General features: G+C 42.1%; 1 protein-coding gene across 7 annotated transcripts in view; it reads left to right on the top strand.

Annotated features, from left to right (window-relative positions):
• Positions 1 to 17,560, top strand: part of dock6 (dedicator of cytokinesis 6) — a 28,626-nt gene extending 11,066 nt beyond the window's left edge. For 2 of the 7 annotated variants that reach the window (XM_084371676.1, XM_084371671.1), the window contains 36 exons: positions 1,795 to 1,912; positions 3,192 to 3,262; positions 3,372 to 3,510; positions 3,632 to 3,733; positions 3,839 to 3,925; positions 4,147 to 4,378; positions 4,993 to 5,157; positions 5,267 to 5,442; positions 6,140 to 6,241; positions 6,627 to 6,713; positions 7,182 to 7,277; positions 7,405 to 7,545; positions 7,875 to 7,988; positions 8,093 to 8,263; positions 8,376 to 8,515; positions 8,678 to 8,847; positions 8,974 to 9,125; positions 9,418 to 9,600; positions 9,847 to 9,973; positions 10,090 to 10,174; positions 10,364 to 10,460; positions 10,587 to 10,721; positions 10,990 to 11,142; positions 11,296 to 11,454; positions 11,547 to 11,647; positions 11,735 to 11,927; positions 12,317 to 12,460; positions 12,603 to 12,734; positions 12,836 to 12,850; positions 13,569 to 13,694; positions 13,783 to 13,872; positions 13,963 to 14,199; positions 14,726 to 14,869; positions 15,047 to 15,153; positions 15,249 to 15,422; positions 16,183 to 17,560. In XM_084371676.1, the coding sequence (XP_084227802.1) occupies positions 1,795 to 1,912; positions 3,192 to 3,262; positions 3,372 to 3,510; positions 3,632 to 3,733; positions 3,839 to 3,925; positions 4,147 to 4,378; positions 4,993 to 5,157; positions 5,267 to 5,442; positions 6,140 to 6,241; positions 6,627 to 6,713; positions 7,182 to 7,277; positions 7,405 to 7,545; positions 7,875 to 7,988; positions 8,093 to 8,263; positions 8,376 to 8,515; positions 8,678 to 8,847; positions 8,974 to 9,125; positions 9,418 to 9,600; positions 9,847 to 9,973; positions 10,090 to 10,174; positions 10,364 to 10,460; positions 10,587 to 10,721; positions 10,990 to 11,142; positions 11,296 to 11,454; positions 11,547 to 11,647; positions 11,735 to 11,927; positions 12,317 to 12,460; positions 12,603 to 12,734; positions 12,836 to 12,850; positions 13,569 to 13,694; positions 13,783 to 13,872; positions 13,963 to 14,199; positions 14,726 to 14,869; positions 15,047 to 15,153; positions 15,249 to 15,422; positions 16,183 to 16,225 (4,708 nt within the window). In that variant the 3' untranslated portion in view covers positions 16,226 to 17,560. Of the gene's footprint in view, positions 1 to 1,794; positions 1,913 to 3,191; positions 3,263 to 3,371; positions 3,511 to 3,631; positions 3,734 to 3,838; positions 3,926 to 4,146; positions 4,379 to 4,992; positions 5,158 to 5,266; positions 5,443 to 6,139; positions 6,242 to 6,626; positions 6,714 to 7,181; positions 7,278 to 7,404; positions 7,546 to 7,874; positions 7,989 to 8,092; positions 8,264 to 8,375; positions 8,516 to 8,677; positions 8,848 to 8,973; positions 9,126 to 9,417; positions 9,601 to 9,846; positions 9,974 to 10,089; positions 10,175 to 10,363; positions 10,461 to 10,586; positions 10,722 to 10,989; positions 11,143 to 11,295; positions 11,455 to 11,546; positions 11,648 to 11,734; positions 11,928 to 12,316; positions 12,461 to 12,602; positions 12,735 to 12,835; positions 12,851 to 13,568; positions 13,695 to 13,782; positions 13,873 to 13,962; positions 14,200 to 14,387; positions 14,476 to 14,725; positions 14,870 to 15,046; positions 15,154 to 15,248; positions 15,423 to 16,182 lie in introns of those variants that run through there. The other 5 variants (XM_084371672.1, XM_084371674.1, XM_084371675.1 and 2 more) reach the window with 5 other exon arrangements.
• Positions 17,561 to 17,919: the final 359 nt, after the last annotated feature.

The raw sequence follows: 17,919 nt of genomic DNA, 5'->3' as shown, positions 1-17,919 counted from the left end.
AGAGTCCTTGAGATACATCTCCAACTTCTTCACTTTTGTCTTCAGCTCCACCTCTTCCTGCTCCATGCCGGTCAGCCAGTCTTTCGTCTTCTTGGTCTGAGCCTGTTGCTCGGCCATCTGGGCCTGTCAAAAGAGCATCTGCCCATATTATCCTCTTCCCCCAACAACGGTTCCAGTGCAGCTGGCAGCTGCCTGCTCCACAGTGCAACGTGCAGCCCTCTAATGACACACTCACTCTCTTATCTCAGATAAAAGAGTTAGATTTACCCATAAACATCAGGGAAATAAATGAAAGTATCACATGGTGATTATGAGACTTATATAAAAGATAAATGATGGGCCCAGTCATGTTACATAAGGGTAGACATAGTATAGACATTGATGCTGTTTAAAATCAGCAAGGAGCTGCATTGTTATGTCTGTAAGCAGTTGTTTCTCTTGAGAGCTGAGAAACACAAAGGTTTAATCTGATGGGGATTTTGGATCCTTGACATACCTCCTCTTTCCTCCTCTGCTCCTGCATGTTACATCTTTTAGATCTGCTGTTTGATTGTAATTCTCAGGGGTTATCTCTCTTGTGATTTTACAGCCATTCAACAGCACACAGGGAACCGTTTGTTTACATATCTCTGTATTTTCTTACCTGTAGCAGCTGTATCATTTCTTTTATCTGTCTCTCCACCTCTGCAGCCTGCTCAGTCTGCATCCCCAGCTTTTGGAGAGTCCCCTCATGGCTTTTCAAAGTCTGGCTGATTTTAGCTATCTTTGCCTCAGTGGTTTCAAAAACAAGGTTAAGGGATTCACTGAGCTGTATGACACCAAACATGAGCACGTTGACTTCCTCTTGTGGTGCAGCCTTGGTCTTCCTGAGCGGGCCTGCATGGACTCTTAACCCCCCAGCCAAAAAAAGCAGACACAGGCCCAAGATCATCTTCATTATACTAGTCGCTCACAGACTCACTGTAGTTCAGTTGTCTGTTCTGGATGTTCAAAAGTTTGTGTTTTCTTTTCCAGCAGTTTAGTTCAGGATGAAGTTTTTTTTAATATAAAACCTGTAAGTCTGTCTCAGCTGTGCCGAAGTTGGCATCATCAGAATATCCAGTGGATTATGGATTTGGATGGTGGTCTGTCCACCTTATATTGGATGTGCACATGCAATACTATGGTAAAACATTAGCTCAGCTTTGGTTCGATCACAGGTCTTGTCTGTGGCCTTAGTCTCAGTGACCTTGCCTTGAAGTTTAACCCCTGAGATACTAATTAGGTCACAAATATGTGAGACATGCATAACATGCATGTAGCACTCATGTAGCATGTGTTTGATGGAGAAAATGTATGAGCAGACTCACAATATGTGCTGTAAATGTTATTTAATGTTATTTTAACACATGAGATTTTGTGGTGTGGCCTTGCGTCCTGACAAGGGGATCAAATCAGCTGTTTCAAAATATGGACAAATGTAACCTTTAATGTTTGCCTTGGACAGGAGTGAAGGTGACTTTCAACTAGCAAATCCAATACTGGGTCACACTCCTCCCATGTGCACACACGCAACTCTTTATCTTTTCCTTTTCTGAGAATAAGAATATAATAATCTGTGGTGTAGGTTGGTTGTAGGTGTGAAATTGTTGACAACATAATGAACTGAAACCGGGGTGTGAATGTGCCTTCCTATGACTAGTATAGGAAGTACAATTAACCAGCAAGCAATGTTCCTTTAACTCCTTTATAGTTATGTGTTTTAATTATTCTGTTCTTGTCATCTTTCTCTGCCTTTCATCATTCTGTCTTTAGGAACTTGCTCTACATATACCCACAAAGTCTAAACTTCAGCAGTCGTCAGGGCTCAGTGAGGAACATTGCCGTGAAGGTTCAGTTCATGGCAGGAGAGGACCCCAGTCAAGCTTTGCCGGTGAGTCACAGTTGAGGATAATCCAGTGACGTGATTTTGATGTTGTCAGGAAAATGGTATTCGAGTCACAAAGAACAGCTTGAGGCAGTGAAACTTGACCCAATGTCTTCTTGGAAGAGTGAAGATCTTTAAAGGGATGTTTTTTTAGCACAGAGGGAAGGAAAAGTTTTGTTACATTTGGTGAGCTAATGCAAATCTTTTGTGATATAGCTTTTTTACTTTTGTTTACTGAATAGCAAATGGTTGATACACACTATGCAGTACTGGAGTAAGTAATACTTCACCTAAAATCTATGTTTTAGGTATCAAGCACTTACCTGTTGGTTACTTGTAAAGTTCAAATTTGATGTTTGCAGAAGAAGGCTGTGGTCAAATGATTGTGTCAAATCAAGTCAAATAATGTACCAAAACATAGACACTTCTAAAAACCACTCCTCTTAAACAATCCACTACCTTACAAGTCAACCAATCTGCAGCAGTAGAAATCTTAATTTTATTTATTTATTTATTTCGGCATGTTATTAGACAGTCATCATCACACATCATCTTAGTTAAAAATCAGGTAGTACACATGGCCGAAAGGGAAAGCGGGAGAAGCAGATGCTTATCTAGTCCCGCCCCCGTTGCCCACAGAATACATTATTTCCACAAGTTATATTTCTTTTGTATTTTGACGTACATGTTACAGCAGCATGCAGTGAACAGAGCTGCAGTCCAGCTCTAGACAGTCAACAGACTACGTGTGTGTCTGCACAGTGTCTATATTGGTCCATCATGAGTGAACAACAGTCTCTACTTGTTGCCTGGAGTGTAACACAGTCATAAGGTGATCCAATCGATATAGGTTAGTTTTAATTTTACCTGTGAAAATAACATAAGAAGTAAGAAAATAGCCCTATTTAGTACCTATTAGGTTTCTTGGAAGAGTTTGATTAAGGAAAAGTTTTATAGATGATTGCTAAAAAATATTTTACCATTACTTCTGTTTTGACCTACACTGTGCAGAATGATCTAAGTGTGGGGTCTGACACTAGAAGGCTGCCTATCTAGTTTTTTGTGGGAAAACCATATCAAACAAAATCATTTTTCTGATTTCTGGAGGAGACCTTAAAGTCTGAAAATAACATGTCTGGCTGTCAGAACTTTTACAGCTCGAATCAGATTCAAACAACAACATTTTTTTGTTAATGATTGACAAGACCATGCTGATAGTGATCATGTCATACGAGTTCCTCTTATTGTTCACTGAATAACTATTTACTCTCTGCCGTTTGACCAGGTCATCTTTGGGAAGTCAAGCTGTGCTGAGTTCATGAATGAGGCGTACACTCCTGTCATCTACCACAACAAGTAAGGCCCAATCACCTGTTAACCCTCACTGTTGACCTCCCACTGGAGTCTGTCCAACTGTCTTCTTTGGTGTCTTCCTTACATGTTGTGTTTAACTCTTGTTCAAAAGGTCTCCTGAGTTCTATGAGGAGATGAAGATGAAGATTCCCGCCAATCTTACAGACAACCACCATCTGCTTTTCACCTTCTACCACATCAGCTGCCAGCCAAAACAGAATACTCCTCTGGAGAGCCCTGTGGGCTACACTGTGAGTACACTCCTTCAGCTGGCCCACATTTACTTCTCCCACCCACACACTTTCTTGTTTGATAGTTCCTTCTGTTGTCTTGCCATCGGTGAGAGATCGCGTGTCTGTCTTATGCCTGCAGTGGATCCCTCTGATGCAGCATGGCCGACTGCGCACCGGCTCTTTCAGTTTGCCTGTCTCAGTGGAAAAGCCTCCACCGAGCTACTCTGTGCTCACCCCTGACGTAAGTGTGTTTAAAGACATTGTGTGACTATCAGTTCGCCTGCCATTACGTGCTCCTTTGTGACGTGACTGAGTGTTAAATGGGTGAGATGTCACTCTGTTGCAGGTTCAGCTTCCAGGCATGAAATGGGTGGATAATCACAAAGGGGTGTTCAATGTCGAAGTGACAGCGGCCTCCTCGGTTCACACTCAGGTACGCAAATATGCTTTTATACTATAGTATAAAAGGACTATACTATTTTTTAAAAGCCTCAATGGACTAAGTGTTACTGAAATTGTAATTAATTATTCTTGATTGCATATTTTGTTATTGTAAATGCCCATTGCCCATGCAGTGTATACATGTAATAGCACAACAGGATGAAATATTGCAATATTGCTGCCATTTAATATTTTTTGTGTTCCTGCCTATAGGACCCCCACCTAGACAAGTTCTTCACTCTAGTGTATGTTCTGGAGCAGTACTCCTTCCCCTTCCGCCTGAAGGACGTCATCATTACCGAGGCAAATATGGAGGGCGAGCTGAAGGCCAGCATGGCTGCACTGAGGGGGGCTCTGCTGGATACCTGTGTGAGGTTCCTGCACCAGCTGCTCAACAAACTCATTCAGCTCATCGTCTACCCGCCGGTCATTGCGGGCCAAATTGGTGAGTGAGTTCTGAAGGACAGCTACTTTACACTGATGCTACTTCTGGAGATTTGAAGTGCACTTCTGGGAACAAGGCTGACATGCTAATTCTAAAAGTTTAAGTAGATAATGTGATTACTTGTTACTGTTTACTGAAACCTTTTGCTGCTATTTTCTTACGCATACATAGTAGATTCTTTTATTTTATTGTTTATCTTAAATGTCTTTATCTGCTGTGCACTTCATTGTTTACTTTAGTGTTAGGAAATGTCTGTCTTTATCCATTGTGCTTGTGCACTTTATTTCTTTCACCTTGGGATAGTGAGAAACGTCTTCTCGATTCCTCTGTATGTCCGGTACATGTGGAGAAATTGACAATAAAATGAACTTGAACTTGAAACTGTTCTTGATAATTTAGGCAACAAAACTTTTTTATTTTCAGTATGTATCTTACTGAACATCTAAGTCCATTACTTTTATCTTTAGTGACACACAAAGACAGGACAGCAGATATGCTAGGTGCTAATATAAGTGTTGTGAAGAATTTATGAAGCTACAATTATGTGTGATAATTTTCCAGCCATAGTTTTAAGTTTTTGCTTCTTGCTGCTCTAACTCTTAATTTATCTACAGTGAACCTGGGCCGGACCGCCTTTGAAGCTATGGCTTTATTGGTCAACCAGATCCACAAGAACCTGGAAGGGAACCAGGACCAACATGGTCGCAACAATCTGTTGGCCTCCTACATCCACTACTGCTTCCGCCTGCCAACTGCCGAACCTGCAGTTCCCCCTGCAGGTGAGTCCCAAGCCTGTATTTGAGAAGCGGGCAATCATTTGGTTGGACACATGGCTGTTTACTTACTAATATCTCTCATGTGACACTTCTGTTCGTCCATCTCTGTAAGTAGCTGGCTCGCAGTCCTACGAGATGCCCATGCAGTACGCCACCATATCGAGAGCAACAGCCCGGCCGAGCAGCCTGCACCTGTCCCGCTCCAAGAGTATCAGCAACTCCAACCCAGACCTGGCCAGCTCACCAGTTTCTCCTGATGAAGAGGTGCAGCGGATCATAGGGAGCAAGGTGAGTCGTGCTGACATTAGTGTGTGTAGAAGATTTTGAAAGTCATGAAATCAGTTCAGTACTTAATATTCACTTCTTGCAATGATGCAGTTTCTCTGTTGTCTTCTTATGAGAAATCTGCACCGATGCATTTGCTCTAATTTGTGTTGTTGTTTAATTTGGATATTTATTTCATTTGCAAACCGTCTCAGGTTTTATTTTGTCAAGCATTAAAGTCTTAAATAATTAATCTCATTATGCTCTACTTCTGTCCTCACTAGATATAAATGGCACAAAATGATCAAGGTGTTTATGGTTCCCCTTGTGTCATATTCCCACTTTCTGTTTATCAAGAATCAGGCTGTTATTTTGTTGTTGTGATCTTTGCAGCAGATTCAATAAGCTCAGGTGGACTGAGAGCTCTGCCCGGCAGTTATTGATGCCGCTTATGTCAACAATGCAATTATGCTTTGTGCTTCTGTCCCCTGTGTTAAGAATGGTACCTCCAGCCCGTCCTTTGTTTTCCCTTCTTTTGCCTTCTTTGCAGATCAAGCTTCACTTTTCTACACTCCTTGTCCCTCACTTTTGTTTCCTCCCAGTTTTATCCTTAAAATAATATCTTGTGTGGTAATTACCTTCCCTTTACTCACTGTGCCCTTGCCTCTTGCCACTCTGTGTGTGTACATGTTTTGTGTGTGTCTCTGGTGGCTTATGGCAGGGCATTGACCGCTCCCACTCCTGGGTAAACTCTGCTTATGCCCCCGGGGGCTCCAGATCTGTGCTACGCCGGAACCCCAACTCCAGCTGTGAGCTCAAGCAGGTGCCAAATCCCTCCTCCTCCTACTCCTCCTCCTCCTCCTCATCACCTGCACCACCTCCATCCTGATCCATCTCTGATTAACTCTCTTGGGCCATTTCCTACCTTCATTCTCAGAGGTTGTATCTCTGTCTGACTCTCCCTCTGCCTGCCATGTCCTACCTGTCACACCTCTTTATCCATGACTACCACTTGTCTGTCTTTCACAATTCATCCACTCACTGCCACATCTGTTGCAGTCATAATCTCTGCCTGCCGTTCGTCAGATTTCTGACCAGCCTTGCACTCATCATAGAGAGTTCTCTGGCCACCCATCCATTTCCATTCACCCATTTTCACATCACTTTGTCCTCATCTCTGTGTTCACCTCACCGTCACTCCATGTCAGGCAAACGACCGCAGCTGCAATCGCATGTCTGCCTTCCTGGACAGCGTGGCCTTGTTTTCAGTTCCCACAAGGCAGATTGCCAAGAAGGTAAAACCGACACCTTCTGTAACAAAATGTAAAAAAAAAACCTCATACCTCCTCATAACAAACTAACTTGTTTGATGTCCTAACAGTCATCATCATTCACTGTCATTAACATTCATCACATTCATGATATCTTAACAGTTGTGTTTTTTTAAGTTGAAGTGTCTGGATTTTGTCTGCAGATCTCAAGACTAAATCTGTGGCAGAAGCACTGAATCATGTGTCAAATTTATTTTTACTTTCTAATAAATCATCACTTGATAAATCTTTTTAATAATGCACATTTTTTAGGTCGATCCAAATGCCTATCAAACAATTTGACTTTGGTATCTTTACAAACCACAGTTACAGTTCACATCTTATATCTTATGAAAATAAACTTCACTTCCACTTCAATCTTAGTAGCTCATCTTGTTTCTACCTTGCTTTCCTCGTGTAAGCTCAAATTTTGCTCTGTTGGTTGATATGTAGCTGCTCCATGAGGAGCTGGCCTTGCAGTGGGTAGTCAGCACCAGCACAGTGAGGGAAGCAGCGCTGCAGCAGGCCTGGTTTTTCTTCCAGCTTATGGTGAGTATGCCTTTATTAATTTTCCACAACTTTATAAAAAAGAAAATACAAACAAAAACTAGCCCCAAAACACACATACAGCGTTGTCCTTAAGTGACTGTTTGTTCTTAATTACTGTTTCTTCTAGACAAAGAGCATGGCACACCACTTATTCCTGACCTCGAAATCGGATGTTCCTAGGCGCCAGCGTTTCCCGGACCGCTTTGTGGACGACATTGCTGCACTTGTGTGTGCCATCAGTGCAGACGTTGCTGGTCGATACCACAAGGTACACAACCTGCAAAGCCACACTAGGAGCAATACAAGACATTAATTGCTTGAAGTCCAAATATTGACTGATAAAAGTTGGCTAGACTGACAGTTGTTTTGAAATTTTGTCAAATAGAAAGTTGCTTTATCTCTTACCCAATGCATGATGATTCTTTGTATCCATCATTTTAGAAACCCATGTTAAGTGACCAGAAAGTCACAATGTTTGTTTTTCCTTTGATATCATGTCTTCCCTTTTATCTAATCGTATGTACTCCCTCTCTTGCTCATTCCCTTCCTTTTGAATCTCTCTCTCTCTGTCTCTCTCTCTCTCGCTCTCTCTCTCAGGATGTGGAGCTTGTGGAGAGGTTAAACAGCAGTCTGGCATTCTTCCTGAATGACCTGCTGTCTCTCATGGACCGGGGCTTTGTGTTCAACCTCATCCGCACGTACTACAAACAGGTGTCTATTGCTCCCCTCCCCTCTTTCCTTTACTATCAAACACTTTAAATCCCAGTGCTCCCACCCATATTTTAAATATAACAACATATTGTTGCGTTAAACAGATTGCCAACAAGTTTCACACAGCGCAGAACCAGAGCTCTCTGAATGCCCTGAGGATGGACTTCACTCGTATAATCTGCAGCCACGAGCACTACGTCACCCTCAACCTGCCATGCTCCACTCTCAGCCCTCCAGCCTCTCCGTCCCCCTCCACCTCCTCCACCACCTCACAGGTACTGGAGCAGGCTGGGAAGTAGAATATGACTGATATACAATGCTCATATATTGTTTTTATATTCTTCTATCCTAATATCTTCAACCTCATATCTGTTGTTTTATCCTCAGGGTTCAGCATTTTCCAGTATGGTGCAAGACCAGGGTGTGGCCACCATGTTTGAGCTTTCCGTCCCTTTTCGCCAGCAGCACTTCCTGTCTGGCCTGCTGCTTGCTGAGCTCTCTCTCATCCTTGATCCTGATGGAGAAGGGTAAGCTTGTAATAGTTCATATATAAGAATCAGGATTGACATTCAGTTTCCCCATAGGGTTCAGCAGACTTTAAAATGAAACCCAGTAGAGCATAAAGTACATGTGCACATTGAAAAACCCAACAATTGTACTAATACATTTTATTTATTTTTTACCCTCAGTGTTTTCTTCCTTCATAAAAAGGCCATTAGTGCCGTTCACTCCCTGCTGTGCAGCCATGATGCAGACCCTCGCTACACTGACCCTCAGGTCAGAGCCCACGTTGCTAAGCTCTACCTGCCCCTCATCCCCATCGTCATGGAGACACTGCAACAGCTCCACGACTTTTCTGGTCAGCATATGCAGCCCACTAATATTGTTATAGTGATCCCTCTCCTACACACATTTATTTTATTTGCAGAATGTCTTTGTTTCCAGCTTTATTGCACCTGAGAGAGCTTTTCTTACTTCTTTGTAGACTCCTCGCCTGCTCGGGTCCGCCATGCCTCAGCCCACGCCGACGATGCTGACCCAGACAGCGGCAGCACTATCAGTCAGTCTGTTGCCATGGCGATTGCCGGCTCCCCTTTACCGCATGCCAAAGCCAACCCCTTCGCACTGCCCACAGTGGTGAGTGATAGAGGCAGGGGTCAGGCTGTTCCCCCAGGCCCTACATACTGACAGGTCACAGATCTGCCTCTGTGTGGGAGGCTGCTGCCTCAGTTTGACAGACGATCACTCTGCCCTTTCTCTAACTCCACACAAACACATTTCCATGTTGTTTTTCTTTTCTGAAGTACAACTGCTCCTCTTAGCCTGTAGGTGGCTCTCTGTCCATTTCTATTATAACTCTGTAAACAGCCATTTTGTACTGAAACATATTAAAAAACTGCCACTGAGTTTGTGTGTTTGTCTTCACCAGGCTGGGCGCCAGTCCAGCTCTCTATCTGCTGAGTGCAGCAGGACTCTGCTGGTGAGTTTCCTTTGGGTGCTGAAGAATGCAGATGCTGCTCTCCTGGAGCGCTGGGTGTCTGATTTGTCTGTACAGCAAATCAACCGCCTGCTGGATCTGCTGCATCTCTGTGTCTCCTGCTTTGAGTACAAGGTATAGTAAAATCAAATCAATCAAAATCAATTAACATATGCTTAATCCTGACACGCCAGCACTACAGTACATCATTACAGATATGTCCATATTAAACCTGTTGTTTTACTTTTCTAAATTGTTGTGTATCTAATGCCTCAGCAACTGATTTTAGCTCCCTATCACTTCATTTTTGTAATCTTGTTTTCTCCTCATCTCTCTTGTCATTGTTTGTCTCTTTCCTGTGATGATTGATGGTTGTTTTAGGGGAAGAAGGCTCTTGAGAGGATCAACAGCCTGACATTCAAAAAGTCTCAGGACATGAAGGCCAGACTGGAGGAGGCTATTCTGGGCACCATTGGGGCTCGTCAGGAGATGGTTCGCCGCTGCAGAGGTAAGTAGCATGAGAGGAAAGCAATGTGCGTGTGTGTGAGTGTGCCAGTAGCTGTTTTTGTTAGAGGGGTTTATGAGTTTGTGTTCACGGAAACTGTAATTTGTTTACTCTTCCAGAAAGGAGTCCCTATGGCAGCCAGGAGAATGTTAGGTGGAGGAAGAACGTCACACACTGGAGACAAAATACAGACAGAGTCGACAAGTACGTTCTTTACTTAAATTATATCAGTGCCAGCTTAAAAACAGTCTTACCCAATGTATTTGCAAGGTACATAAAAGTATTCTAATCTTCTGGATAAGAATTTAAATCATAAACTGGTTGATATGCTGTCTTTTGATCTTAATAGTGCTTAAATGTAATGCTGATGCTTATGAAAAACCCCTCTCACAGGACTAAAGCTGAGATGGAGCAGGAGTCCGTGGTGGATGGAAACTTAGCTACTGAGGCCTCTCTGATTGTTCTGGACACACTGGAGATAATAGTCAAGGTAAAGCAATGAAGAGAAAGAAATACCATTTTCAATCTTTTGCCTTTTGCCAGCTGTTCACACACAGTACTCTGTATTTTATGTAGAATTATCCTGCTGTAATTTGTTGTGTGTGTCCTCTGTCAGACTGTGGTGGCATCAGAGCTAAAGGAAAGTGTTCTGGGTGGAGTGCTGAGAGTCCTCCTTCACAGCATGGCAGGCAACCAGAGCGCCCTCTTCCTGCAGCACTGCTTCACTACACAAAGAGCTCTTGTCTACAAGGTATTTATGTGAAATGTCTCTAAAACAGTTTTGTATTTGTTTATTTATTTTATTCACAATCAAATATTAATATACCCTGAAATATTTTCACAGTAAGTCAGCAAATGTAATTCTTCTCCTTGCTTGTTTTACACATTGACCTTATGACTCATTTTAACACCTTTTAGGGCAAAACAACAACATTATCTCATTCGTACGCTACGTATTTTCTTGACTGTGTGTTTGTAAATCACACATCATCACATATAGAGCTTGTTTGTGTGTGTAGTTCCCAGAGATGCTGTTTGAAGAGGATACTGAGCTTTGTGCAGACCTGTGCCTGCGTCTTCTGCGTCACTGCAGCAGTAGTGTCGGTTCTGTCAGAAGTCACGCCTCTGCCTCTCTTTACCTGCTCATGAGGCAGAACTTTGAGATTGGAAATGTAAGTCCAGACACTGTTTTTGCATCGTAAATCAATTGTATTTGTATGTTCTTGTCACAATCAGTGTCTGTCTACAGGACATGTACATGATGTTTGAAGGATAGATTTTATGATAATGAATCACAATCTGTCCTAATTCTTCCCTTGGACCAGAACTTTGCTCGAGTAAAGATGCAGGTCACCATGTCCCTGTCATCACTGGTGGGAACCTCCCAAAACTTCAATGAGGAGCATCTTCGTCATTCACTCAAGACAATCCTGACGTATGCCGAAGAGGATCTGGAGCTGCGTGACACGCCCTTCCCAGAGCAGGTATGTAACGACATTTTTCCAAAACCCTATCTGGAGCTGCTAGAAGGGATAAGAATTTACTAAAGTACTGTGTTGCACTTTTGAAACTTAAGGTCCAGGATCTGGTGTTCAACCTGCACATGATTCTCACTGACACTGTTAAGATGAAAGAGCATCAGCAGGATCCAGAGATGCTCATTGACCTCATGTACAGGTACAGTAGTCATCATTATTAAGGCCTGCATACAACAACAGAGTGCCACAAATCAAACCTCTGATATTATGTCTAATCTTTCTTCAGGATTGCAAAGGGCTACCAGAACTCCCCTGACCTGCGTCTGACGTGGCTCCAAAACATGGCAGGAAAACACTGTGAGAGAGGGAACCACGCTGAAGCTGCCCACTGTCTTGTCCACAGCGCAGCACTGGTTGCAGAATACCTCAACATGCTGGAGGACTGCCGCTACCTGCCAATTGGTTGTGTCACGTTCCAGGTCAGTGCATGCTGTTTAATTTGGTGACTCATTCTATTTTCAAACAATACATATGGGCAGCAGAATGAGGTAGGAGGTTGTCCCAAAACTGGAGCACCAAGACTCAAGCCCACGACTGTTGAAAAAAGATTTTACACTGGAAAAAATGACACTTCAAAAATAAGTGAAAACGATAAATACAAGGCTTTTCAAAACTTTTTTACTTGGCAAGATATTCAAGATGCATTCTCTAAAAACAAGTCGCTATATCTCACTGAAATGTTACTTGTTACTTGTCCTATGTTAAGTGTAATGAGCTATTTTGACTAGAAAACAGGAACATATACTTTTGAAGATTTTGAGCAGTGTATGTTTGTTCTGACTGACTGCTCCGTCTGTTTTTCCCTCAGAATATTTCATCCAACGTATTGGAGGAGTCAGCCGTATCCGATGACGTTCTGTCTCCAGAGGAGGAGGGGATTTGTGCTGGGAAGTACTTCAGCGAGTCTGGCCTAGTGGGCCTCCTGGAGCAAGCAGCTGCCTCTTTTAACATGGTACGACTCACATTCTCCAACCACATGGTGACAGACTGTATGTTAACACAGCACAGGGTTACAGCAGTTACCACGGCTGAAGGGATGTTATGTGATCGGGTGGTATGTGTAAAATTGCCTTTCCGTTACGCTGTGACTCCAGGCTGCCATGTACGAAGCCATAAATGAAGTGTACAAGATTCTGCTGCCCATCCATGAAGCCAACAGAGACTTCAAAAAGCTGGCTACTGTCCACGGGAAGCTGCAAGATGCCTTTAACAAAGTCTACAACCAAGTGAGTTTACAGTTTGACATCGGCAGAAATGAACTGTTCTGTTACTGTTCATGAGAAAATGTGTTTATACATGTATCTTCTTTTTCTTTTCAACTTTCCAGAGTTCAGGATGGGAGGTAACAAGTTTATTTGTCCTATTGAGTATATATTATAATTAAGATCAAACTAATTCAGAAAATCCTTTTATTTTATATTGACACAGTTTTCTTTATTCCCCACTGTTTGTCCTCTTCTCACATCTCACTGGTGAGTGATACAAAACTTGCTTTCACACTTTGACATAGATGAGTCGAACCACTGTTACAAAACAGCAACATATTTTCCCTTTGTCCTTCTCAGTCTCTTTGAACAAATCCTCAGTTACAAAATATTCTGTCAGCTTAATAGAGTAACACAAGACCAGTCATTTCAGCCTTTTTATCTGTGGAGCCTTGTTGTGTTCTTCTTTTAAGAATAAAAGATAGAAACCAAGGAAGAAGACAAGGTGTAAAACCTGAAAAGATGAGAGTAATGATACCACAAACTGCACAAATCTCATTGACAGTAGAGGAATAGACTTCCAACTTTACTACATTATAAATGTTTTATTTCTCATTTTTGCTCTGTTTACCTATTTCAACTATCCTTGGCTGCCAAAAGAGCAAATATGTATTGTTATATTGAATATAGGTCACATAATCTCTAAGTCAGCTGATTTTAATTTGCGCAACCTCTGCACTCTTAAACATGGTCTGCAGGTCCTTAAAAAGTCTGATATAATATATAAAATATGTCTGATACCTGTAGACATGCTGTTAAATCATCTCATCTTTTCATCCCTTCTCCAGTGTTTAGAGAATGTTTGGGACCTACTTCCGCGTGGGTTTCTATGGTTGTCGCTTTGGAGACCTGGATGATCAAGAGTTCGTCTACAAGGAGCCATCAATCACCAAACTAGCTGAGATCTCCCACAGACTTGAGGCATGTTACCATGTCACGATACTAATAAAGGTGTCATCAGTGATTTATGAGCAACATATTTCTAAAGACTCATCTCTCTGGTGCACAGGAGTTCTACTCAGAGAGGTTTGGAGATGAAGCTGTTGAAATCATTAAGGACTCCAACCCAGTGGACAAAAACAAACTGGATCCCAACAAGGTGACATGATATGTGCACACATTATGTGACTAAAATATGTCGGTACAGATTTTGTGTAAATGTACTGATGAATGTTTGTGTATGTTACAGGCCTACCTCCAGATTACCTACGTTGAACCATACTTCGACACATACGAGCTAAAGGAAAGAATCACCTACTTTGACAAGAACTACAACCTACGTACCTTCATGTACTGTACTCCCTTCACTCTGGACGGACGAGCCCACGGCGACCTCAACGAGCAGTACAAACGCAAAACCATCCTCACAACATCTCATGCCTTCCCTTACATCAAGACACGGATCAATGTTATCAACAAAGAGGAGGTGGGTGTCTGTTCTGCAGGTATTATTGGTCAGTGGGTATACGTAGAGCTTCAGACTAACTTTTTTCACCAGCATTTCATTGTGTTGTTCACAATGTAGCATTATCAGGGAAATAAATAGGGTGTGTCCCCCGTCAATGCTGTGTTTACTGCGTCCTTTCAGATTTTAACGTGTCATATTTTTCATAGGTCTCATGCTGAGTGGCCAGCCAGTGATTCCAGCTAGAACAGAAACAAAGTTTGTAGATGGGTCTGGCTACAGAAGACTATAACTGTGGTAACAGCATGAGAACAGCATACGACTCCGTTGTAGTCAGGGCTCACTCCAGTCTGTCATTTGCTAAGCGATTACTCATACACAGAAAAATCCCCTTCGTCCTGGAGGCGTCCAACAGTAGATGTCAGATTGTCCCAAACACATATACTATTCTACCTTAAAGGACTTGACACAGTTAGTCTTAAGTCCTGGTTATATGAATTGAGTACATGGGTAATTTCAGCTAATTCTGTTATCCTTGGTTCTTCAGATCATTCTTGTCCCCATGGAGGTGGCCATTGAGGACATGCAGAAGAAGACTCAGGAGCTCGCCTTTGCCACAAACCAAGACCCTGCAGACTCCAAAATGCTGCAGATGGTGCTGCAAGGCAGCGTAGGCACCACTGTCAACCAGGTGTGTGTTAAGATACTTACAGCTGATGATTGATAACCGTAATGCATTTAAAGTGTCAAAGACCCACATCCCCCTGGAATACTAATCCCATCCTAATGGGGCTGAAAGTCTGGGTCAGTGTTTGAAGCAGTGACAGACATTCCTCAGCAGATATGTAACAGTTTCTCCCCCTTACAGGGCCCCCTTGAGGTGGCGCAGGTCTTTCTCTCCGACATTCCTGATGACCCGAAGCTGTTTCGGCATCACAACAAACTGCGCCTCTGCTTTAAAGACTTCACTAAGAGGTGATGACACACTCCGCAACCCAGACACAGACTGTTGTGTAACTAATAAAAACAAATCCCAACTCCCCGTGTCTCCGCTGCTCTTTTTCGTGCAGGTGTGAGGACGCCCTGAAGAAGAATAAAGCCCTGATTGGACCAGATCAGAAGGAGTACCACAGAGAACTGGAGAGGAACTACAATAAACTGAAAGAAGCTCTGGGTCCTCTCATCAACCGCAAGATCCCCCAGCTATACAGAACCCTGCCAGCTCAGACTACGCAAACACAACGGTAACTTGAGACATTAAACACACACACACACACACACACACACACACACACGCCTACGCACAGAAACACACAAAATGAGCTCATGCTGCTTCTCCAATACCATCAAACCAGCACAAGAGTGACATAAAGCCAAACTTTATCATAGTCCAGGTCACAGGGCTCACAGTGACACTTCAGAAAGATTTGAGTTTTCTTTATGAAAGAAAGATGCCGTTCTTAAAGTATTGTGGCCTGTTTGACTATGGAAACTATCACCATATGTTTTTTTGTTTTCATCTGCTTTTGGCATCAGCTCTGTTTTTGCATGTGAGTGTCTGAGGACTGCTGGTTCTTAATCGAAAACAGAGCTACAGTCAACAGCACCTGCCAGAGCGATGCTTTCACACCGAGGACGAATGTATATTGAAGAAGTTGTTTCTTCTAGACTTACTGAACTTAATGTTAATAGATGTTTAAACTCTTCACTGAGACAAAATGAACTTAGTTATATTGCTCTGTAAGCAGATAATCAACATCTGAAAGTGTACACAAATTAGCACATATTTCATTTGATAATGCCTCATTGTCCTCATTTATTTATATTTCAACAGGCCACATTTGTACCCTATTCACCTGCACTTGAAATGAATAACAGAAAACAATATTAAACTTCACATACACGCCTCAATTGATTTAACTGATTTTCGGATATATCTTTCAGTAAAATAAACTGAAACACTTGAAGTATAACACTCTTTATCGTCTTGTTTTTCTCTCGCAGGAACTCCTACAGTAGGTCCAGTCTACGCAGAGTCGACTGCTGAGGCAAACTGGATAACAACGCAGAAAATCAAGCTTTAGAAATTAGCTTCATCCCGTCTGTTCCCCCTCCCCCCAGTGTACTGCACACCAACTGTCACAGGCACACACGCACCGTCCTCTTCCTCGTCTAGCTCGTTATTTTACCCACCCACCCCCCTAGCCACCCAGTCATGCGATAATCCCCCACCACCACCACATAAATGCAAACACACAGACACTTGTCACCTCTTCCCCGGCTGAACCATCTCCCCCGTCACCACCGCCACTCTCACACCTCTGTAGGAGAAAACGTTGGCTGTTTATACTGGAAGGTTATCTGCACTGTAAACATCCCCATCATTTGGAGTAAGGCTCTGACATGTCAGTGTTTTAAACCCAGCTTTCAGAAGTCGTCTGCTCACAGTAATCTCTGAGCTTGATCTGGTTTTAACCAAACTTTTTACAGGACTAGAGCTGCCAAACACATTTTATATCCAAATCATTTTGGGGGATTTAGCATCTAGCATTTGCTTTTAAAGAGGCTTTAGTTTTTCTGTTTTGTGTCGTGGCCTTACTGAATTTGTAAGAGATTTTTTCTAAACTATGCCTGGTAGTGGTCTCTGCCAGACCTGGTTATTAAATAGTCCCAGGGAGTTTTCTTTTGTTATCAAAGGACCAAATAACTGACATTCCTCTTTCCTCAAGTTGTCACATTTATCTGCCTATCTCTCGTTATTAAGAATTCATTAAAGAGTGGAGGTGGGATCATTCACTCCGAGCTCAGTCCTCAGTCCAAGTCTGAGACCAGCAGGAATGAATGTTGTTGCAGTCTGAAAAGGAAATGGATTATTGTTGAGGGAAACGGCAGGATGGGATGTTTAAATGTGTTTTTTAAACTGTGAAAATTTCTTGTAATGCACTGCAGTCACATCTGATGTTTATCACAGAAGCACTGCCCTCGGCCAGGCCATCTCCCTCACCCACACAAATATGTTCAAACTGTGACTTTAACCATCACCCTGCAGTGCAGTCTGAGAACTGAATACATTCGGTCTGTGTGGTGTAAGGCAAGCTGTCTTTTGACTGTATTTGAATTGCTGTCAAAAAAGTACAAAATGTCTTACATGTGTCTAACACCCTGTTCATATACTCATTGTAGCTGTCTCCAACTACTGTTTCTATTATATTGCACTATTGTAAACAAACTGCGGCACATTAACACTGTAACTACTTAAATATCTGAGCTTCTGTTAATTTACAAGCTGGAAACTCTTTTTTACCAATTAGATAAACATTTTTTTTATTTTATTTATTTACACTGTCTTTTTTTACTGCCTTCTATTAAATTTCTCTTGGTACATCTCTGGTCAGCTTTTATTTGTCAGAGAGCCGAAGAATAATCACTTTATTCACTGCAATACATTTATCAAACTGTTCTGTGGCGACAATAACACTTTAGGGTTTTTTACACTGTAAAGTAGTTGGTTTAATGTCTCTAATCTGTCAATTTATTATTGTACTATTATTATAATAGGGTTTTTTTTGGAAGGGTCAAAAGTTTAATTTTTGTGATCAGTTGTTTATTGTTTATTTAAACACAGAACAAAAACAAACACAAATATTAGACCATACAGTACATAGCATTACCCAAAACAAGAAGTACAAAAATGATAGACATTGATAGACATTAAAACATTGAACTTACAAGACAAAGCAA

Source organism: Pagrus pagrus (assembly GCF_965226575.1).
Source record: "Pagrus pagrus genome assembly, chromosome: 13".
NCBI classification, from domain to species: domain Eukaryota; kingdom Metazoa; phylum Chordata; class Actinopteri; order Spariformes; family Sparidae; genus Pagrus; species Pagrus pagrus.
Note: the sequence above shows the minus strand (reverse complement) of the source record. Positions and strands in the feature narration are given on the sequence as shown.